We start from the raw sequence: 24,693 nt of genomic DNA on the forward strand, positions 1-24,693 counted from the left end.
TCCATCTGCCATTGTGGAAGTTGATAGGTTAAATAAGTTTAAGGAGGAACTGAACAGGCATTTGGAGGGAATGGTGTGATTTTTTTTTTTTTTTTTGGCTGATGCTGCATAAGCTTTCTTGCTTTCTTGCTGCATACACTTGCTTTCTTGCATCACATGCCACTACTACTACTGCTACTCTAGCTGAAGGCAAATTTCTGTGCATCTGCAACCATCCTTCCTCAATTTGAATGTCCCACTTCATATGTGTAGCCTGAGCAAATGGAACAATTCCATCAGCACTCAGCTTTTTTTCAATCAATTAAGGCCTTGAACTCCTCAGTGTCTTGTCTCCCTATGCTGCAATTTGCAAAACTGAAGCTTTTCCTGATGAGAGTACCCCATTTGTTCTCCTCACGAATCTTGTTGCTCTTCTCTGCACCTGTAGAAACTGATTCACATCCTTTTTAAAAAGAGGCTTCCAGACCTGTTTACCATATTCAAAGTATGGCCTAATCATTGCCTTATACAATAGGATAATCGCCTCCTTATCTGTGCTTATGAAATTCCTGTACAGTATATCCTTGGCAAAACCCCATGAGCTGCCCTGGCAGCCTGTCTTCTGAGAACTTCATATCTGACTGTTCAATTAACCCCAAGGTTTTTTTATTCTCCAATGTCATTTTCCACTCCCAGATTAACATAATCACAGATTAATATACCAGATTAAACTGGTATACCAATCTGGGATTGCTGCTCGCCATATGAAGTACCTTCCATTTGTCAATAGCAAATTTGAATTGCCACTTCTCAACCCAACTGCCTAATTTGTCTAGCTATTGTTGCTGTAGCATACCCTGATTACTGTAATTAACTACCCTGCCAACTGAAACTCAAAGCTAATGGAAAAAGGCATATTAGTACTGTATACTTATGTATTTTATGGGGTTAAACTAGCAAAAAAGGCTTCCATAGCCGAGTGGTCAAACGCACAGGTGCATAAGTACACGTGCCTTGAGTGACCCGGGTTCAAGCCCGTGATTGCTGAAAACGGTGCTGTTTCTTGTATTCTCTCTCTACCTGTGAACTCCTCTGACTGTGTGGTCATCCTGGAGTATAAACAGAAAATGTATTTATTTATTTAAAATAAAGTTGTCAAATGAAATTAAATAATTAAATGAAATATATAAGGTGTGACAATAAAGTTCCCAGGCTGGTGTAATAAAAAGAATGGAAAGTGAAGGAGCTCAAAAATTGTTATATTTTTATTGAAAGTAATTATCACCTGATTGAACACACTTATTATATCATTCTAAAAAATTTCTGAAAAAGAGTAAGCAAGGGCATCCAAAGAAGTGATGTTCAGTTTACAGTTTTCACCTTGGGAAAGAGGAAGAGGTCTACTAGATCAGAAAAGTAGGGAGGATGGTTGATCTGTACAGTGCCCTATTTTGTCAGAAATATCTTCAAGTACAGAATGAGTTGGGGGGGGGGAGAATTATTATGCAACAAAAACCAGCTGTTTTTCTCTCAAAATTGTGATCTCACCCGGGGAATGCACATCACTAGTGTTTGAAGCACCTGTACATAGAATGCAGTATTGACTTTCTCTCCCTTTCAGATGTAGCTTCCTTGTGAATCATCCAATTGTTGAAAAAATGTCATCAGCATTTTCTTGATCCTTGGTGTGACTTCAGTGTGACTTAGAGACATTTTGTCTCTAAGTCGAGAAAATTAGAATTGTTTTGACAAGTCTGGTTGATGTCTTTGCAAGATGACACACTTCACTACTTCTGTGAGGCTGGGTGGAACAAATTTTGCACAGACCTTCATTTTCACTAAATCTCAAGCAGAATTTGACAAATCACCTCCTTATTCATATCCAACTCATCAGCCACGTTCTGAAGGTTAAATGGCTTTCACTTCTCACAGTTTCCTGAACTTTTGCAACTCTGTTTTCATTTTGAGAGGTTGAATGATGTCCACATCTTGGAACATTACGAATCTCCTCACATCCATTTCTGAACCATGTCTACCATTGAAATACACCGGTACAACTTAATGTTTCATCACTGTAAACAGTTTTAAACTTTCTCCACTGCAAATTTGTAGCACAGAACATTAACACTACTAATGAAACTGGTTGTTACTTGCAACCTGTCAGCATACTGGACAATCTCTGTACCTCCATCTGTTGGAGGAAGTTTTAGCTACAACTACCACTTCTGTTTCTTTTCAAACCCATCGAACATGATCATAACAGCACCAGTCCAGGAAGTTTATTGCCACTCCTCATATAATATAAGTATGAAGTGAACTGCATTAATATGATTTGCTGTAAGGATGTATATATAAATATGCACTGTATTTTCCAGACCATAAGAATTATTTATATATTTTATTTTTATTTTTATTTTTTATTTTTGCTAAAAATGTTGCCTTAATATGGTCCTTCAGGCTTTCACAGACATTCTCTCAGGTATATAAAACTGGACTTTGCTACCTTGGAGTTTAAAATGCTGGTGGAACTGATATTCACGTGAATACTGAAGTTGTTGAGTGGACTGAATTTTTGTGAAGTCTGGTTGCTCTGTAACAGTCATATCCTCTGTCATATGACAGAATGGTGGTAACCCACAGTATAACCCCATGTGCAAGTCCTGAAATATTGCATCTAGTATACTGATGTGACCACCCAGTTAGAAACCAACTTAAGCGGGGGTCAAGGTGGGGTATCCACACTACACAGAGGAATGCAACCTCTTCTGTGTTACCAGGCAATACCAGGTGGCAGATGACTCATCAACCAGCAGTGCAATACCATCACTTTGCTTATTGGAGGCTTCAAGTGGTGAAACCTATGTTTAGTCACCAGAGAAAAGCTTCAGCAACTCCCAATCCTTGCAGCATGGTGAGATCCAAACTTCTTTACATTTGAGGGTATAATTCTAAAATGATTCACAGGCCAGTTTCTAGATAGTCCACCAGACCGAACCTATTGGTAACTATCTAGGGGGTTTTCAGATCAGCTGTTGTATAATCTTGCTGCCTATGCTCTGCCAGATAGTGACTGGAGGGAATCCGAGTAGTGTATGCAGGAAGGGGGAGGGCACATTGTCTATGCCACTTGATGTCAAGGAGTTGAGTATGTTATTGCTTTGTGTGCCATATCTAAAAATTTCGTAATATTATATATGTCCTCCCCCACCTTTCCTTACTACTGAAACATCATGGATAGTCAAACTAATAAAAAAACTTACCTGTGAAAAGATCTAAACCTCCCAAACACTTCCTAGTTCATTTCACAAATATACGTGGTCTCAGTTCTAATCTCAATAATGTCATTTCCACTTACAGTCTGCCAAATCCTATGTACTTTTTCTGACGGAATCCCAATTATCAGTCGATTCAACCAATGCTCATCTCAGTTGCCCTAATTATTCACTGTATGATTCTTTTTCCCTTCAAGAGTAGTACTTGTGCATATGTATGCTCTGATATTTCCTATCAGAGACTCAGTAATTTGGAATCTCCTTGTTTAGATCTTCTCTGGCTTAAAATCTTTTTGCTGGACTCTGTCAAATGGCTATTGCCTCTGTCATTCTCCCAACTCCACTAATTACTTGGAACTCCTGACTTTCTCTCTTTGAAACTTGACTTTCTTCAGTCCAACTTTCCCAACAGCGAGGTAGTTTTCCTTGATGATTTTAATGTTTACAACTACAGCTGACTTCCATTTTCTTGTCACACAGATCTATCTGGTCGAGATGCTGTGGCTTTTGCAAATACTAATGACTTTGAAGGGATTATTCATTTACTTACCAGAATACCAAACAATGCTAACTACACAGCCATTACTTTGATCTTTTTCTATGTACATGGTCGAGGCAAGTCATACTCTAGGCACCTCAGATCACAACTTGGTGAGGGTCTCTTCTCCACTGGAGCCTTTCTCTTGTGGCCATTCTCAACCTCATGTAGTTTGACATTACAAGAATGCAAAATGGAATAATCTGCGAGATTTCTGTTCTTATTTATTTCATCGGTCAGATTACTGTTTCAAATCTTCTAATGTTAACCTTTGCTTAGGTCACATCATTGAAATTATTCCTGTAGGGATGAAATCCTTTATCTAAACCTTGGTTTTCCAATAAATGTGCTGAGCTGTTCAAGATAAGAATGTTGCATATCAAAATTGGCTTGCAACCAAGTCTCCAGGTTCATTTTCTGCCTACAGCAAAGCTTGCAGCAATTTTAAATCTGTTATTAATTAGTCCAAAATTGATTTTGAACAGGCTAAAAGTAGAAATCGCACTTCTTGTCCAAATTATAGTTGAGCATTCTGATCTCTTGCTAAAGCTGCAACTTTTACCCATCTCTATTCTCACCTCTGTCAAAAGCAGATGATTCTACTGCCACCTCAGCTAAAGATGAAGCTGACCTGCTGGCCTAGGGATTGCTTTACTCAATAAATGGGTAAAAAAAATGAATGGCCTCCCACTTTTCTTCTAGCTTGTGTATTGTTAATCTCAGTAAACCACCTCCTACCATTCCCCGGACACTCCATTCAATACATCCTGTGCTTTTTCCTTCAAAAGGATGTCAGAATTATTTTGAACAGTCTTGATGCTTAGAAAGCACGACTTCCTGATGGCATTTCTCTACTTATTCTCAAACCTGTGCCCCCGAGATTACTCCTGGTCTGCCCCTCGACGTGGGCACCTGTACGTGGTGAGGGGACCTCCCAGTGACGCTGCTGGACTTCCAGACTAGCATCACTGGGATCCAACGCCCACAGCCTAGGTTCCGGGCTTACATCAATGGAATCCGGCGTGTTTGCCGTGCGCTGCGACCCATGGAAATTCGGAAAGGGGGATCCTGGTGGTTGAGGGGCCCAGCTTCAATACACCACTTTGGCCCCTGCTTCGACAAGACGGGTGGTCCTGGAAAGCCCGGCTAGGATCAATCGGCTAGTAGGCTTGCCTGCGAGGGTCAACCGTGTCAATGCCACGCCCCTACCCTCATGATCCGAGGGACAGGATTCAGGCTGGCGGCGGTGCGGGTATAGTGTCTGGGTAGCCCTGGCGTCCCACTCCCGAGCGCATTTATTGCATGCCGGGTAGTGGGCGTCCCTTTGGGCTCCGTGGTGGGTGGGGAGCCCGGGCACTGAACAAATAAAAAACCTCTATGAATCCTGATAAACATATTTCTTCAGGGGCCCCAACCCGGTCCCTATCTGAAACAAATGAAACAGAAGCAGATAGCGTTATTGCTAATAAGAGGCAGCGAACCGAACTACCATCAGGGCCAGTCCCAAGGTTCCTAATTATGCATTCTACCAATGAGACACCAATTGGTAAAATGTCGCCCTTTTTTATACAAAAAGGGTTAGACGGGTTAGCAGGTTCACCCAAATCAGTTAAGAGGCTTCGTTCTGGAGACCTTTTAATTGAAACTAAAAATGACCGGCAATCAGAACATCTACTCCGAACAACATCAATCGGAGGAATCCCTATAACAGTGACACCCTACGTCCTCGGCATCTGGGGTGGGCGGTTGGGGGTTTACCCCTAGCCGGCTGAACGGGTGTTTTGAGGTAGGAGGTGCAGAGTTGGTCAGGAGTTAATTGCATTTTGTGCCCTCAGGATTGTATTTAAAAGTTTCCTGGGACCCTGACTCGTTTGACTTGAGTAGGGATAGATTTTAAATTGGTTTGGATAGATTTCCAGACTCTGTTGTTAGTTTAATATTTTGTGAGTTAATATTTTTGAGTTCGGGTCTGTTTAAAACTTTTGGCCGCCAGACTCCTTTATTAAGAGTTGTATATAGTTGGCTAAATTGCCTTTTAAAAATTTTAACATGGCTAGTAAGAAGTCGAGCGCTGGCTCTCTTCCTTACGATAGAACAGAAACAGATTCAGGAAGTGAAGACTCAGATGATAGCTCTGTGTATGAATTTGATGAAGAACAGGATAAAAGTGCTGTTGCTGAAAAAAGGAAGTCTAAGGATTCTGTTTCTAAGAAGCAAAAGCAAGTTATGAGAGCAGAGTCAACAAAAACTAAGGTGACTAAGAGCAGTCAGGTGGTTGATTCACCTAGAAGTGCTAAGAGAACTGATATGTCTGTGGATAATAAGGAGCAGTTGTTTCAAAATATGAAGGTTATACTAGGAAGTATAAAAGAAAGTTCTGAAGATGTAAGTGCTGCAAAAAGATTGGAAAAAAATAGCTGAATCTCGTTCTAATTTGAGATATATCCTTTTTCAACGGGAGAATCGAATAACTAGTAAAGTATCAGCCCGAATTTTGGAGTTATGGGATGACCTAGAGATGGTTGTCTTAGAGCTTGATATTAATGCTCGAATAAAGAGGGTTAAAAAGGACACTCAAGGAATTCCTAGAGAATATGCAACTGTAGTAAAAGATAAAGTGGAGAATAAACTGAAAGTTGCCATTATCTCAACCAAGAATGAGAAACATAAGAGCAGTGAAGATGTGAGAAATGATCTAATAAAGAATGTAAGACCGATACTTCATGATGTCAAAGTGAGAAATTTAAGGGCTGTTCGTGATAAGAAAGTGGTGATTGAAGTTGAAACAGAAAAAGATCTAGATATGATTACAAAATGTGTGAAGTTTAAAGAACTTAAATTGAATGCTGAAAAAGTGAAGAAGCAGAATCCGAAGATTTTGATATATGATGTTGAAAAAGACATTGATAAGAAGGAGTTATTAGAACAGCTATGGTTAAAGAACTTGAAAGATTATGGAATAAAAGAAGACCTGTTTCAAGAAAATCTGGCAGTTATATCTGTGAATAAAGCCAAGAAGAGGAATGTTAATAACTGGATTCTTCAAGTCTCCAGTCCTGTTCATAAGCAGTTAACAAGTGTGGGCAGAGTATTTTTGAATTGGTCCGCTTGTCGAGTTCGTGACATTGTCACAGTAACTCAATGTTATAAGTGCATGACTTATGGCCACATTGCCAAATTCTGTAGGAATGAGGTTTTTTGTGGCTATTGTGCAGCACATGGGCATTCTTTTAAAGATTGCCCAAATAAAGATAAAGTCCCTTGTTGCATAAATTGCAAGCGCAAGAAAATTGTAAGTGATTATGTTGCAGTAGATCATGCATGTCCAGAGTTTAATAATGCAATGGAATTAAATAAGAAGCGTACTGATTACTATTAGAAGTTAATGACATTATTTTGTCGATAATATATCAGGATTTTTTGATGTTGAGGTGCTGTGGCGGTGTCGTGGACTTGGCGAGTATGGGACTAGTGTGTGGATGTTCTATGTGTTGGGAAGAGATCTAGTGTGAGATTTGAATTAGATAGCCAAATTTGTATAATATGATTTTAGAATTTTAGTTAACCTTCTGAGTGAGTAGAGGTCTTCCTCCTCGAGGAAGGGGCGGCAACTGGAGTCGCATGAGATACTAAACTATCTTCATGCGATGACAGGCTAATGACCGAAAATTTGTAAGTCATTTAAACAATGGAATGGTTAAATGTATAATTAGGACATAGTTTGATTTGAGATTATAACACCAAAAATTTTAAAAGTACAAAATTTTCTTTAGACTTCCGTGCAGATAGGCATATTTGCCTAGGTGGCACGTTGAGGTTCCGTTGTTTATATGTATAACAGTGACACCACATAGAACACTCAACTCATCGAGAGGTGTCATTTCGGAGTGGGACCTTCTCGACGTAACCGAGGAGGAAATCTGCTCTGAATTAAAACCCCAGGGAGTTATTGCCGTCAAGAGAATTACTGCGAAGGGATGGAAAAATAGTTAAAACCAGGAGCGTTATCCTGACTTTTAACTCTCCTAAACCTCCTGACGAGATAAAAGCTGGATACATCAACTGTTCAGTGCGTCCATACGTTCCGAACCCTTTACGGTGCTTTAAGTGCCAGAAGTATGGACATTCTCAAATGGCCTGCCGTGGAGTCCTTGCATGCGCCCGATGCGGTGCAAAGGACCACGAAACAACAGCATGTTCAGCCGCAAAACCCACCTGTATTAACTGTGAGGGCGAACACCCGGCCTACTCACGAGCATGCCAGAGGTGGAAAGAAGAAAAAGAAATTCAACGGCTGAAGGCAGAGCTAAATATATCATACCAGGAGGCAAGGAAATCGGTCAAACCCCTGAATACCAACAGACCTACCTACGCCCAGAAGGTAGCAGGGAGATGTTCCGTCGGAACTCAGACGGACATGACCATTCCTCCAAAGGAGTCTTTCACTCCCATCGCGCGTTACCTTTTAAGTTCTCAAAAACCTGCGCAGAAGGACCAATCAGCTGCCACTCCTATATCGGTACCTCCTAACGCTCCACAAGTTCCAAAGGTAACTATTAAAGAAAAGAATAAAAAAGGGGAAGTACCCCCTAGTACCCATGATAAGATGGATGTCGAGCAGAAGGAGGTACCCGAAGATTCAGTCTTGGAACTCTTTGCGGAGGAGGAAATGGACACGGGACAGCGTCCTTTCTTCCCCAAAAAAGATAAATCCAAGACTGATAAAAGTAAGCCCTCAGCACCTCGGAAGCCGCCTGATGGACCCACCAAGCCAAAATAATGGCTAAATTCCTACAATGGAATTGTCGTGGATTCCGGCGAAATATTGATGACATCAAGGCCCTCCTGCAAAAGCACGAGCCAGTTTGCTTTTGCTTGCAGGAGACATATCTAAAGGCAAATGACGATCCCACGATGCATAACACCACAATTTTTCGTAAGGATAGAATTGCGGAGGGTTCTGTACATGGGGGAGTGGCTATCCTTGTGGGTAACCAGACCCCAGTGCAGCCCTTGCCAATTACAACTAGCATAGAAGCTGTCGCAATTCGCCTTACGGTGGGATTTTTATTAACCGTCTGCTCTATCTATTTGCTGCCTGGAACTGACATCTCCCAGGCAGACCTTGATGATCTTCTAACGCAGCTGCCTCCCCCTTTCTTACTTCTCGGGGATTTTAACGGACATAACACCCTGTGGGGTAGTGCTAACATCAATGGAAGGGGACGAGTCATTGAGCGTATGCTCAATGACAATGACCTTTCCCTTCTAAACACTGGAAGAAACACCTTTTTCCACATGCCTACCCGTACCTTCTCTGCCATTGATCTCTCTATCTGCTCCCCTTCTCTACTCCCTTCACTCACTTGGGAAGTGGAGGAGAATCCATACGGAAGCGATCACTTCCCCGTGATAACCTTGTTACACAGTGGGAGACCATGTCTTCCTTTCAGGTTACCACGGTGGAAGATTGATCAGGCTGACTGGACTGCCTTCCAACATCAGGCAAATTTTGATCTTAGCACAGTCAGTCAAGAGCCGATCAATGACGCAGTAAAGTACATCACAGAAATCATCGTCCAAGCAGCTGCTAACGCTGTCCCAAAAACATCAGCCCGGTTTCCACCATTTCCCAAACCTTGGTGGAATTCACAATGCACAGCAGCAAAAAAGGCTCAAAACAAAGCGTGGGGGATATTTCGCCGATATCCTACCACGAACAACCTTATAGCCTTCAAACGTGCACGAGCCAAAGCACGCTACATCCGTCGTCAGAGTCAAAAGGAATCGTGGATCCGTTTTACATCATCTATTAACCAGTCTACCAACTCTAAGGTAGTCTGGGATAAAATCCGGAAAATGGAGGGAAAATATACATCCCACCCTTCTTCAATCCTAGATTATAATGGATGCGCTATTGCAGATCCAACTGCAATAGCCAATGCTCTTGGGGAAACATTCTCTAACATCTCTGCAACATCTTCGTGTTCCCCAGAGTTCCTGGTCCTTAAACATAAACTGGAAAAGCAAGCACTTAATTTTAAGACCAAGGGCCTCTATCCCTGCAACGGGGCATTCACTATAGAGGAACTGAAAAGAGCCCTCGCTCTTTCCAAAGCAAGTGCTGTTGGACCAGATGGCATCCATTATGAAATGATTAAACATCTTTCACCAAAATCTATGGATTGTCTGCTCCTTCTGTATAACAGAATCTTTACTGAAGGGCAGTTTCCGGACTCCTGGCGAAAGGCAATCGTTCTTGCCTTCCCCAAGCCAGGAAAGGATCCAAAAGCCACCACCAACTATCGTCCTATTGCTCTGACTAGCTGTCTGTGCAAAATCGTGGAGAGAATGGTTAATTCTCGTTTAATATGGTATTTAGAATCAAATGACCTTCTCTCCAGCATCCAGTGCGGCTTCCAAAGGAACCGGGCCACTTTGGACCATCTTATTAGAATGGAGGCATCCATCCGGGATGCTTTCCTAAAACGGGAACACTTGGTGTCGGTGTTCTTTGACATGGAGAAAGCGTATGACACAACTTGGAGATTTGGCATTTTAAAAGACTTACATAGCCTAGGCCTAAGAGGGCATCTGCCCTTTTTTATTCAAAACTTTTTAGCCAATCGATCGTTCCAAGTTCGTGTGGGATCCTCACTCTCTCGCTCCTTTAGCCAAGAGGAGGGAGTACCACAAGGATCAGTATTAAGTGTCACGCTTTTTGCCATCAAAATAAATTCCATCACAGAACAACTTCCTCCAACTGTAAACAGTGCCCTCTATGTTGATGACTTTAGCATTTTTTGCCAGTCGTGCAACATGAGGGTTATTGAAAGACAACTGCAGAAAGCCATTGATAGTCTAAATTCCTGGGCACTTGCTAATGGCTTCAGGTTCTCGCCGGAGAAGACAGTTTGCGTACACTTTTGTCGCAAGCGTAATCTTCATCCTGAACCCGAATTAAGGCTCGGACAAAATGCTATTCCAGTAGCAGCGAACACAAAATTCTTGGGACTCATATTCGATAAAAAACTAACTTTTTTGGATCACATTCGTCAACTCCGCACCAAGTGCACACGTGGACTTAATATTCTCCCCTCGCTCTCCTCTACATCTTGGGGAGCAGACCGATGTACCATTCTTCGGCTTTACCGTGCACTAGTGCGATCCAAACTAGATTATGGGTCCCAGGTATATTCCTCAGCCCGAGACAGTGTCCTGCGGTGGCTGGACCCCGTCCATCATCAGGCTATACGCATCGTTACTGGAGCATTTCGAACATCTCCTGTCCAGAGCTTATACGTCGAAGCAAACGAACCACCGTTATCACTTCGACGTAAGCAGTTGTCTCTAAAGTACGCCTTAAAACTGAAATCCCCGCCAGACCATCCTACGTGGCCATTCGTTTTTGAGCCACGATGGGAAAATTTATACAATACGCGAAAGACTGCCAATCGTCCTTTTGGTATTCGTTTCCAAGAGCTACTCAAAGAACTTAATATCAAGGTAGACAAGGTTGCCCGAACATCAAAGCAACCCTTTCCACCCTGGCATGCTCGTGTCCCGGCCTGCGACTTGTCGCTTAGAAACTGGGGAAAGTCGGACACTCCATCATGTGTCTACCTGCAGCTTCATTCAGCACACCGAACTGAATATTCTGACTTCGCGCCAGTCTACACAGACGGTTCGAAGTCGGAATCATATGTGGGATCTGCTGCTGTCTTTACAGACAGCACTATATCAGAGCAGATTCCCTCTGAATGCAGCATATTTACTGCAGAGCTGCACGCTGTAGAGTTAGCCTTGGATCATATTAGTAAATACCAATACCAACGGTTCATTTTATATTCTGACTCTCTTAGCATGTTACAGGCTCTAATATCTGTGAGATATAATCCTCATCCAGTTCCGTCTAGCATTCAGCAAAAGATTCACGTTCTCCATGAACGTGAATATGACATCCGCTTCTGCTGGATTCCCAGCCACATTGGGATTAGGGGAAATGATTTGGCTGACGCCGCAGCCAAATCAGCAGTTCCCATTACTAATCGCTGCCTGTTAGTCCCCTATACAGACTACAGGCAAATAATACACGAGAAAATACATTTCCAATGGCAGGATTCGTGGAATAGACAGACTGCGAATAAATTATATCAAATAAAGCCTGTAATTGAACCGTGGCAGTCTAGTCTGCGCAGGAATCGTAAGGAGGAAGTTGTTCTTGCCCGGACCCGCATAGGACATAGTCATTTGACACATTCTTTTTTGCTGAGGGCTGATGACCCTCCTATGTGTGAGTCTTGTGGCACAGTTTTATCAATTAGACACATTTTAATCGAATGTTCAGATTTTAGCAATATCCGTCTTACCGCTTTTAACCATCTGACTGAGCCTTATACACTCAGTCAGATTTTATCTGACAATGACAACGTGTCTGCTGTTTTTAGCTTTTTAAAATCAATAAATATTTTTACTCATATATAAAATTTTTACATTTTTCTTTTATATGTTTGTTATACATTTTGACATAGTGACCTAACTAATTAGGTCACTGAAAGTTTAAAAATTTTTTGATAAATGACCTGGTCTTGGCGCATTTTAGCCTTAGTAGCTGATGCGCCAATAAAACCAAAACAACAACAACAACTCCTGGTCTGTGTCACTTTTCTACACTCTCTGATTCCCGCAGTTTTCCCATCTGCTTGGAAATTTTCTTATATCCAGCCAGTTCCTAAAAACAGTGACAAATCCCTCCCATCCAGTTATCTTCCCATTGCATCTGCCTACCTGTACTCTTTCCAAATTAATGGAGAAATCCATTAACCACCAACTCCTAAACTGTATGAACCTTCCATCTGATCAGTGTTCAACAGTATAGATTCTTAGAAAACATGCCTTGAGTTTCAGGTTGCATATCACTGTATACTTTCTATTAACGACCAACAAACTGATTTAAGCTAACCTTTATTAAGGTAAAAAATATATAAACATAAAATAAATACTAAAATGGATATAAAATCAACGCTTTAAAATACATAAAGGCGTAAAAATATACGGAAGTAAAAAGCAATAAAATGTAATATATAAAATATAAAATAAAATAGTAGCTTTTGGGGCAAGGTGTTTCTTTTTCAGCTGAAGAAGGGGACGCCTTGCCCCAAGGTGGAAATAAAGTGGAAACTTTTAAAAACATTTAACAATGTGCACTAAATTGAAAATATATGACATTACATCAGAAAAAGCACTCAGATTTGAAAATGAAATATAAATAATAAACAAAAGAGACAACCAGAGGTTAGAGACATTATTGATTAAATTTTTAAGAGCTCTGTTGGGATTTCCAAAATAGCCTTTTATATACCAACAAATAAGGAAATAATTTGACAGAAAAATCTTTATAATTAAAGAAGTGTTGGAATCACAGAGAAAAAGAACAAAAAGAAAATGGGGCAACAGGCATCACTGTGGTCTTCTCTTTTTAATTAAATTGAATTTCTCCTATGAGTTATTCCTGTATCACAGATTCAGTTTGCTATTTCTAAGAATTGCTAGTATGGAATGCCACATTTGTTATTGTTGTTGTTGTTAAGTATCATTAAAATTTAAAATTAGCACAAAACTCTAGCTATCAAAACAATTACCTCTATTAGCTAATGTGCACATGCACAGTTACAACAATAGCATTCATTAGCATTCATATTAGTATCTAATTCAGCAAAGATAATATGGGTTAAATTATATTTCTGAATACATTTAGCTCCAATATTCTTTCACTAAAGTAAGAAAAACAAAATATATATCAACTGAAATGGCTTTCTCACATGTGATCCTATTACTTCTTTGCACAAAATAATAGGGTCACAAACAATTGCTTTCTAGAATTCAGTTTTATTTGTTTCAGCATTAGTATTGGTAAAATGAGGTAAAGAAACAAACTTATACAGCACCAATCAAAAAAAAAAAAAATTGCTTGTGTACCTTATACACACAAAAGAAGTTTTATTTTATGTGAAAACATCTTTGACTTGAACAAGGTTAAATGGTTTTAGAAATGAAAAGAATTCAAACACGTTTCACATTTTAAAGCATTTATTTTTTTTTTTTCGGCAATTTCATCAATTTGAGGTTGAAATGCAATACATGTTCAATAGGAAACTTGAGAACTTATCACTTTTTTTTTTTTTTTATGTGAACCCCAAACACGAGAGGTATTAGAACCTATAGTACTTAGTACCGTGCTTGGGCTGGAGGTTGAGAAGACGAAAGAAGATATTTGTTGCCATTGGGTTTGAACTTCTGTAGATTGTAATTTTCAGGAAATACGTATGAAGGAAGGTTGTTCCAGAAAACGGCAGATGAATGAATAAATGAGGAAGATGAAAAGTTGGTTCTGTGGGTTTGAAGTTGGACAGTAAATGGATGTTGGCCGGTGGCAGCATGTGTTCGGACTGTTTTGAAAGAGAGAGCGGAAATTATAGAAGCCAATTCAGAAGAACAGTGCCCGTGGAAGTATCTGTAGAAGAGGCATGCAGCAGAAACAGTGCGTCTATGAGAAAGCGAGTGGAGAGACTCTGTTAGAGATGAATCATTAATTAACCTAACTGCCCTCTTCTGAATGGAATCAAGAAGCCTGAGAGAGGTTTTGGGGGCACCACCCCAGATGTGGGAACAATATTCCATGGCAGGGCAGATTTGCGATTTATACAGAGTGAGCAGCTGTTTGCAAGAAAAGTAACGCCGAGAGTGAAAGAGAAAACCAAGTTTTTTAGATGCAGAGGAAGCAATATTTGTAATGTGTTTGTGCCAAGAGATATTAGAAGTCAGAGTAACCCCCAAAAGAGATATATCATTTTGCCTAGAAATCGGAGTGTCACTAAAGATAAGCATAGGAGCAGAAGAATCCTTTTTGCGAGATAGTAGTAGTAGTAGTGGCACGTGATGCAAGAAAGCAAGTGTATGAGCTTATGCAGCATCAGCCAAAAAAAAAAAAAAAAAAATCACACCATTCCCTCCAAATGCCTGTCCAGTTCCTCCTTAAATTTATTTAACCTATCAACTTCCACAACGACAGATGGAAGTTTGTTCCAGCAATTAACCACCCGCTGGCTAAAGGCAAATTTCCGCACATCTATTCTACATCTGTCCTTTCTTAATTTGAACTTATGTCCCCTTAGGTTCGTAATCTGAACAAGTGGAAGGATCCCATCAGAATTCAGCGTGCTCAACCCATTCAAGGCCTTATAGACCTCAATCAGATCACCGCGCAGGTGCCTAGTCTCCAGCCACTGCAATTTGCAGAACTTAAGCCTCTCTTGGTAAGAGAATCCCTTCATTCCCCTCACCAATCGTGTTGCTCTTCTCTGTACACGCTCAAGCAAATCTACATCCTTCCTAAAATGAGGCCTCCAGACCTGTATGCAGTACTCAAGGCGTGGCCTGACCATTGCCTTATACAGAGGGACAATTACCTCCTTTTCCCTGCTAGCAAAATTCCTAGCATAAGAATAAGATATAAGACAAGACTGAGTTTTAGAAGTGTTGAAATCAACTAAGTTGTCTTTGCCCCACTGGAGAATTACCTGAAGATCGGCATTTAAGGAATTGGTAGCAGATTTTCGAGAAGATGAAGCTGATTGAGCAGGACAAGGTTTCTCAAAATGGAAAGTTGAATGCAATGTGCTATCATAGGCAAAACTATGGATAGGATTTCCAGTCAATGGAAGAAGGTCATTGATATACAAGAGGAAAAGAGTGGGGGAAACAGGCATTAGTGGAGAAGTTAGAAGACAGAGAGCCATCTACCATCACCCTTAGTGAGCGATCAGAGAGAAAACTGGATAACCAATTACTAAAAAGAGTTGGCAAACCATAAGATGGAAGCTTGTTTAGAAGACCTTTATGCCAAACACGATCAAAAGCTCTTTGATATGTCAAGAGCAACTACTTGTGTTTCACCGAACCTTTCCATTGAATTAGTCCATAAATGGGTAACATAAGCCAGAAAATCACCAGTGGATCGACACTGACGGAATCCATACTGGCGATCGTTGATCAGACGGAAGGTTTCTAGGTAGTTTAAAAGTTGGCAGTTAATTGATTTCTCCATTACTTTAGAAAGAGTAGAAGTAATTGCAATGGGATGATAATTGGATGGGAGGGATTTGTCACCCTTTTTTAGGAACTGGCTGGATATGAGCAAATTTCCAAGCAGAAGGAAAAACACCTTTGGAATAAGAAAGTGAAAAAAGGCGGCAAAGAATAGGAGTAAGTTCAGGAACACAGATTTTGAGAAAAAGTGAAGAAATACCATCAGGACCTGGAGCTTTTTTAGCATCAAGATTCATCAAAATCCTTCTGATTCCTTTTGATGGAAGACCACAGGAGGCATTGAATGGAGCGTGTTGGGAATGATGGGAGGTGTTTTACCAAGATCATTAATACATGAGCTGGAAGAAAAATGGGATGCTAGCAGGTCAGCTTTATCCTTGGCTGAAGTGACAACAGAACCATCTGGTTTGGACAGAGGTGGGAGCAGAGATGGGCAAAAGTTGCGGCCAATATCTTTGGCAAGAGACCAGAATGCTCGGCTACCATTAGGGCAAGAAGCAAGTTTTCTACTCTTAGCCTGTTCAAACTCTAGTTTGGACTGATTAATAACTGCTTTACAATTGTTGCGAGCTTTGGTGTAGGCAGAAAATGAAACTGAAGAATTAGAAACAAGCCAATCACGATATGCAACATTCTTCTCTTGGACAGCCTTAGCACATTTATTGGAAACCCAAGGTTTAGATAAAGGACGAGATTTTAAAGTGGAGCGTGGGATAAAGGATTCCATTCCTGCAGGAATAATTTCACTGACACAATCTGAGAAAATGTTGACATCAGAAGTTTTGAAACAGTAATCCGACCAAGGAAAAGAAGAAAAGAAATCTCGCAGGTCATCCCATTTTGCATTCTTGTAATGCTAAACAACACGAGGTTGGGAATAGCCATGAGATAAAGGTTCCATTGGAGAAGAGACAATCACCAAATTGTGATCTGAAGTGCCTAAAGGACCTCTCACTTCAACCTTGTACTTAGAAGGGTTGTTTGTGAGAAAAAGATCAAGCGTATTGGCTGTATGATTAGGATTGTCTGGTATTCTTGTAGGTAAATGAACAATCTGTGCTAGGTCATTAGTAATTGCAAAAGCCTCAGCATCTCGACCTGCTGGGTCGGTGTGACTAGAAAACGGAAGCCAGCTGGAGTTGTGAACATTAAAATCACCAAGGAAAATTACCTCACTGTTAGGAAAGTTGGACTGGAGAAAGTCAAGTTGCAAAGAGAGGAATTCAAAGAGCTCCAAGTGATTAGTGGAGTTGGGAGAATGGTAGAGACAACAGATGAATTTGACACAATGAGGTAGAGAGATTTGATGCCAGAGAAGATCAAAGAGAGGAGATTCCAAATTGCCAAGGCTCTGACACGGAATATCAGAACGGACATATGCACAAGTACCACCTTTGAGGCGAAAGGAATCATACAGCGAATAATTTGGGCATTTGAGATGAGCAGTAGTTGAATCAACTGATAACTGAGATTCTGTCAGAAAAAGTACATGGGGTTTGGCAGACTGCAAGTGGAAATGGACATCATTGAGATTAGAATTGAGGCCACGTATATTGGTGAAATGAATTAGGAAGTCCTTGAGAGGTTTAGATCTTTTCTCAGATAAGCTTAGCTGAACTTAGCTAATGAACTTAGCAAAATCCATTTATAGAATAGTATGATGTCACAATTGAGTTGATATGAACTTGATTGCAATGTCAACTGCAGGAAGTGAAATATTTATTGCATTCTTGAACAATAACTGCATTTCATTTTAGAACCAAAGTTATGAATGATGTAATATTTTATGCAAGCCTGCTGCTTACTCTACTGAATTAACGTTAGTGACTGATGTATTAGAGGAAAGGCATAGCAGAAGCAGATTTGCCAGTTCTCCATCAGAGACTGGTTGGGAGTGATGTTTCCATCTCACATTTCCATTTCTAATTGGTTTTACTTCAGTCCGAAAATTTAGTAGGTGCTGCCAAAGATGATTTTGATGATTTCAAAAATCCCACTTCAGTTGCTCAGTCCTTCTAATAACTTGTCTAAACCTTATCTGACTTTGTTCAGACAATTCCATTTAAAAGTCAGGAATAACATCTTTTAAATATAATTTTAATAAAGTAATTTGGGCATGAAATTGACTTCACCATTTAAATTATACAAATTACTTCTTACTAAACTGACATGGCCCACCCATCAGATTCATGCATACATTGCGTGACCAAAAAGTTTGGGTAATGAACCAGTATTTCAATGAATCTCCTCCAGATTAGTTTTCTGGTCACTGTATGTACCTATTTAATGCTTCTGCAACTTCTGGAAGCATTTTTGATAGCCTTCTTTTAGAATTTTAAATAGTTCCTCTGCCATGTTCTGAATAATTTCTTTAGTTATTGTAATCTGTCACCTTTCACTGTTCCTAAATCCAGTGAGTATGGCAGATGGGAGGGCCACATTTGTGAAGAACTTCACAAGATATTCTTGAATGGAAAGTGCTAAGTGTGCAGGGACATTGTCATGATTCAAGACAGTGTATGATTGCAATGCATGGTCAAAAAGTAAAACCAGGAATTCTCATTGTTTGACCATGTGGAACAAATTGATAATGAAGAGTCCAATAAGCATTTAATGGAAATCTTGCTTTTTTGGGCCTTAGTCTTGTACTGAGAAGACTGGATTATAGCCATGCACCCACAGTTCATCACCAGTAATGATGGAAGAAATAAAATGTGGATCAGCAGCAAATAGGGACATAGGTGAAGGACATTCTGACATGTGAGAACTAACATATTCACATCTTTAAACCTTGAAAACTACTGAAAAGTCTTCAAATGACACAAACATTTCACACTTTCTGTTCCCCCTTTTTCTTAATTTTGAAACAATTTGATTAAATTCATTGCTGAGTAAAAACACTCATTTAAAATGCAATAAAACATAAAAATATCTTCTGTTCAGCACGAGCTAATTCAGACTGTTTACAGATAAAATGATGATTCATGCATTACTATATCTGGATGAATCACAGGACATGTTGTGACAAATCATAACTTACTACAACACCCCAATTTCAAGTCAGACCCCCAAACTTTTTGCTCACATATTTTTGATGTGGTGACTGATGTAAATTTTTCCTACTAAATTTTCTACTAAATGACCTACTAAATTTTCGGACTAAATTATTGGTAACTTGAGACTATTGGTAACGAAAATGTGAGATGGAAACACATCATTCCCGTGTAGTCTCTGACATTGAACTGGCTTATCTGCTTCTGCTACGCATTGCTTCTACATCAGTCACTAACATTAATTCAACAGAGTAAGTAGCATGCGTGGGCATAAACTGTTAGATTGTTCATAACTTCGGTTCTAAAATGAAATGCAGAGCTATTGTCTAAACACAAAACAATATACAAATATTTCACTATCTGTAGTTGATGTCACAATCAAATTCACATCAACTCAATTGTGACATCACACTATTTTACAAATGGATTTTGCTAAGTTTATTAGCTAAGCGATAAGCTCTCAAAAGTTTCCTGTTGATGAAATATTGGTGAAATTGTTGAAAAAAAAAATGTTTTAAAATATTAAGCATGTTTCTGATTCTTTTCATTCCTAAAACCCTTTAACCTTGGCCAAGCCAAGGATGTTTTCACATAAAATAAAACATCTTTCATTCGTACAGGGAACACATGCCATCTTTTTTTCTGCATCTTATATAATAAGATTTACAAGATTAAAAGGGGGGAAAAATAGGTTGATAAGTACTTTAAATTGCTAAATCAAGTGGGAATATGACACAGGCCACTTTATTTTGTATTTTTATTTAATTGATTTATTTATTTTTTTTATTTTGTTACAAAACTTTGCTTCCTTCATAATTTTTCTGATACTAATTACAAGTTTTGAGGCTCATTATAATGTATATTTAGCTAAGCAATACATTACTTAGGTGTTGCTAGACAGATTCCAGACCAAAAAACACATATCGTTTTTACAGCCCATCAATTGCCAGATTTACCAATAATACACACTGTAAACAGTGCAATAGTCCTCAATTGCAATGCCATAATGTATTTTGAAAAGGGTGATAGGTGCTATTTTATAAAAATAAAAAATAAATAATTTATTGTTTAATGATAAATTTCATAAAGAATTTAATGAAAAAAACTATATTAAATAAAAGAATATAGTGTGTGTGTGTTATGTTCTTATTCTTATTAGTGGAAAATTGGTGGTTAAAATGCCTTTATTCTAACAGGCCGTGTCAGACTATAATTTTTTCAAATTATTATGCTAATTTTACAAATACATTTTTTATGTTTGTAAAATTAACATTATCTGTAATTCTTAGTTACTTTTAAAAAGTTAACTGTGATCGTTTAAGACAATTTACATTTTTATGATTTATGAATACAAATAGAATAAAAGTTTATTTTTGTTTTCAGTAACTGGTGGCCTTTCTTTGTTGTTATTTTCTATCTTCTTGCACCTCTTCCTACAATAATCGCTCGTCGCTATAGAGATGATATGGGTACTAGCAGTGCTTGTCAGGAATTGTCCATCTTTTTGACAACAGGCATTATAATATCAGCATTTGGCTTACCAATAGTCTTAGCAAGAGCACCTAAAGGCATTCCTGTGGTAATTTTATAACAAGTTATCATGAGTTTAAAGAAATTAGTAGAGTGAAACTTTCTTAACATAATATTATTTTATATGAAAAGTTAAAATCAGTTCAAAGTCATATCAAATGAATTAATTTCAGTTTCATCCTTTTCTTGTCTTTATGCACTATCTCAGACGACGCCTCCGTAGCCAGGTGGGCAGGAGCAGCAGTATGTAGCACACGCTTCTTGATTAGGGTTCAAGCCTGTGACCACCAAATACGGAGGATGCGGAAAGGTCAGGGAATGACCACCGCATATCCCCGGAGCAATCTGGCCTTAGTTGCTAATGCTCCTAAAAACCAAATAACAAACAAACAAACAAACAAACTATCTCGGAGGAATTGGAGAGGAGGATTCAAGACTTCCATATGTATATCCTTTACTAAAAAGGATTTTTTTTTTTTTTTTTTGCGAAAACCCCAAACACGAGAGGTATTAGAACCTGTCCTATAGTACTTAGTATCATGCTTGGGTTGAATGATGAGAAGATGAAAGAAGATACTTGTTGACATTAGATTTCAACTTCTGTAGATTGTAATTTTTGGGAAATACATATGAAGGAAGGCTGTTTCAAAAAATGGAAGTTGAAGGAATAAATGAGGAAGAAAAAAGCTGGTTCTGTGAGTTTGAAGTTGGACAGTAAAAGGATGTTGACTGGTTGGAGCACATGTTCAAACTGCTTTGAAAGAGAGAGAGAGAGAGAGAGAGAGAGAGAGAGAGAGAGAGAGAGAGAGAGAGAGAGAGAGAGCGGGAATTACAGAATACAATTCAGAAGAAGTATTTATAGAAAAGGCATGCAGCAGAAACAGTAAATCTATCAGTGGAGAGAGAGAGAGAGAGAGACTCCGTTAGGGATGAGTCATTAATTAACCTAACTGCCCTCTTTTGAATGAAATCTAGAAACCTGAGAGAGGTTTTCAGGGTACTGCCCAGATGTAGGAACAATATACCATGGTAGGGCGAATTTGCAACCTGTACAGAGTGAGCAGTTTTAGGAAGCAAATAATGCCTAGAGCGAAAGAGAAAACGGTTTTTTAGATGTAGGGGAAGCAATATTTGTAATATTTGTAATATTTGTAATGCAATAATGTTATGCCAAAAGAGATTAGAAGTTAGGGTAATCCCCAATAGAGATATATGATCTTACCTAGAAATCAGAATGTCATCAGAGATAACCATAGGAGCAGAAGATATCTCCAATTCACAAACGGTAACACGAGTAATTACAGATCTTTTAGTTTGACTTCTGTTCCAGGGAAAATAATGGAGTCGCTGGTTAAGGAAGTGATGCAGGATCATCTAGACAAGACTGCAATTATAGTTCAGGCACAACATGGGTTTGTTAAGGGGGGAAGTCTTGTCTGACCAATTTGATTGGATACTTTTTTTTTTTTTTTTTTTTTATGTGAACCCCAAACACAAGAGGTATTAGAACCTATAGTACTTAGTACCGTGCTTGGGTTGGAGATTGAGAAGACGAAAGAAGATATTTGTTGACATTGGATTTGAACTTCTGTAGATTGTAATTTTCAGCAAATATGTATGAAGGAAGGTTGTTCCAGAAAACGGCAGTTGAATGAATAAATGAGGAAGATGAAAAGTTGGTTCTGTGGGTTTGAAGTTGGACAGTAAATGGATGTTGGCTGGTGGCGGCACGTGTTCGGACTGTTTTGAAAGAGAGAGCGGGAATTATAGAAACTAATTCAGAAGAACAGTGCCCATGGAAGTATCTGTAGAAGAGGCATGCAGCAGAAACAGTGCGTCTATGAGACAGCGAGTGGAGAGACTCTGTTAGAGATGAATCATTAATTAACCTAACTGCCCTCTTCTGAATGGAATCAAGAAGCCTGAGAGAGGTTTTGGGGGCACCACCCTAGATGTGGGAACAATATTCCATGGCAGGGCGGATTTGCGATTTATACAGAGTGAGCAGCTGTTTGGAAGAAAAGTAATGCCGAGAGCGAAAGAGAAAACCAAGTTTTTAGATGCAGAGGAAGCAATATTTGTAATGTACTTGTGCCAAGAGAGATTAGAAGTCAGGGTAATCCCCAAAAGAGATATATCCTTTTGCCTAGAAATTGGAGTGTCACTAAAGATAAGCATAGGAGTAGAAGAATCCTTTTTGCGAGATATAAGACAAGACTGAGTTTTAGAAGGGTTGAAATCAACTAAGTTGTCTTTGCCCCACTGGAGAATTACCTGAAGATCGGCATTTAAGGAATTGGTAGCAGATTTTCGAGAAGTTGAGGCTGATTGAGCAGGACAAGGTTTCTCAAAATGGAAAGTTGAATGCAATGTGCTATCATCGGCAAAACTATGGATAGGATTTCCAGTCAATGGAAGAAGGTCATTGATATACAAGAGGAAAAGAGTGGGGGAAAGAACTGAACCTTGGGGGACACCGGCATTAGTGGAGAAGTTAGAAGACAGAGAGCTATCAACCATCACCCTCAGTGAGCGATCAGAGAGAAAACTGGATAACCAATTACTAAAAACAGTTGGCGAACCATAAGATGGAAGCTTGTTTAGAAGACCTTTATGCCAAACACGATCCAAAGCTTTTGAGATGTCAAGAGCAACTACTTGTGTTTCACCGAACCTTTCCATTGAATTAGTCCATAAATGGGTAACATAAGCCAGAATATCACCAGTGGATCGACACTGACGGAATCCATTCTGGTGATCGTTGATCAGACTGAAGGTTTCTAGGTAGTTTAAGAGTTGGCGGTTAATTGATTTCTTCATTACTTTAGAAAGAGTAGAAGTAATTGCAATGGGACGATAATTGGATGGGAGGGATTTGTCACCCTTTTTAGGAACCGACTGGATATGAGCAAATTTCCAAGCAGAAGGAAAAACACCTTTAGAATAAGAAAGTGAAAAAAGGCGGCAAAGAATAGGAGTAAGTTCTGGAGCACAGGTTTTGAGAACAAGTGGAGAAATACCATCAGGACCTGGAGCTTGCTTAGCATCGAGATTCATCAAAATCCTTCTGATATCCTTTTGACGGAAGACCACAGGAGGCATTGAATGGAGTGTGTTGGGAATGGTGGGAGGTGTTTTACCAAGATCATTAATACATGAGCTGGAAGAAAAATGGGATGCTAGCAGGTCAGCTTTATCCTTGGCTGAAGTGACAACAGAACCATCTGGTTTGGACAGAGGTGGGAGCAGAGATGGGCAAAAGTTGCGGCCAATAGCTTTGGCAAGAGACCAGAATGCCCGTCTACCATTAGGGCAAGAAGCAAGTTTTCTACTCTTAGCCTGTTCAAACTCTAGTTTGGAGTTATTAATCAATAACTGCTTTACAATTGTTGCGAGCTTTGGTGTAGGCAGAAAATGAAAGTGAAGAATTAGAAACAAGCCAATTACGATATGCAACATTCTTCTCTTGGACAGCCTTGGCACATTTATTGGAAAACCAAGGTTTAGATAAAGGACGAGATTTTAAAGTGGAGTGTGGGATAAAGGATTCCATTCCTGCAAGAATAATTTCACTGACACGATCTGAGCAAACGTTGACATCAGAACTTTTGAAACAGTAATCCGACCAAGGAAAAGAAGAAAAGAAGTCTCGCAGGTCATCCCATTTTGCATTCTTGTAATGCCAAACAACACAAGGTTGGGAATAGCCTTGAAATAAAGGTTCCATTGGAGAAGAGACAATCACCAAGTTGTGATCTGAAGTGCCTAAAGGAGCTCTCACTTCGATCGTGTACTTAGAAGGGTTGTTTGTGAGAAAAAGATCAAGCGTATTGGCTGTATGGTTAGGATTGTCCGGTATTCTTGTAGGTAAATGAACAATCTGTGCTAGGTCATTAGTAATTGCAAAAGCCTCAGCATCTCAGAATCAGATTGGTCCACTGGATATTGATGGTTCAACAGTTGAGGATCCTGCTCAGGTGGCTAACAATCTAAACGAGTATTTTGCATCTACATTCACGCATGAGGTGAGGAGTTATTCAGGAAGGAGAATGATGTAGGTAAAGTAAACATTGGCAGTGAGCTGGATGATTTTATAATAACTGAGAGGAAAGTGGAGGAGAGATTGTTGAGGATAAACATAAAAAAGGCACCTGGGGTGGATGGGATCTATCCAGTTATATTAAAGGAGGCAGCAAAGGAAGTAAGCAAACCC

General features: G+C 39.5%; 1 protein-coding gene across 1 annotated transcript in view; it reads left to right on the forward strand.

Moving 5' to 3' along the window:
- The window catches only part of LOC150077631 (leptin receptor gene-related protein), a 199,008-nt gene that overhangs the window by 136,615 nt on the left and 37,700 nt on the right, over positions 1-24,693 (forward strand). The window contains exon 3 of the mRNA XM_090386025.1: positions 20,334-20,529. Within this exon, the coding sequence (XP_090242151.1) occupies positions 20,334-20,529 (196 nt within the window). The remainder of the gene's footprint in view (positions 1-20,333; positions 20,530-24,693) is intronic.

The sequence above is a fragment of the Mastigoproctus giganteus genome, chromosome 12 (assembly GCF_048544385.1).
Source record: "Mastigoproctus giganteus isolate SK-2022 chromosome 12, ASM4854438v1, whole genome shotgun sequence".
NCBI lineage: Eukaryota > Metazoa > Arthropoda > Arachnida > Uropygi > Thelyphonidae > Mastigoproctus > Mastigoproctus giganteus.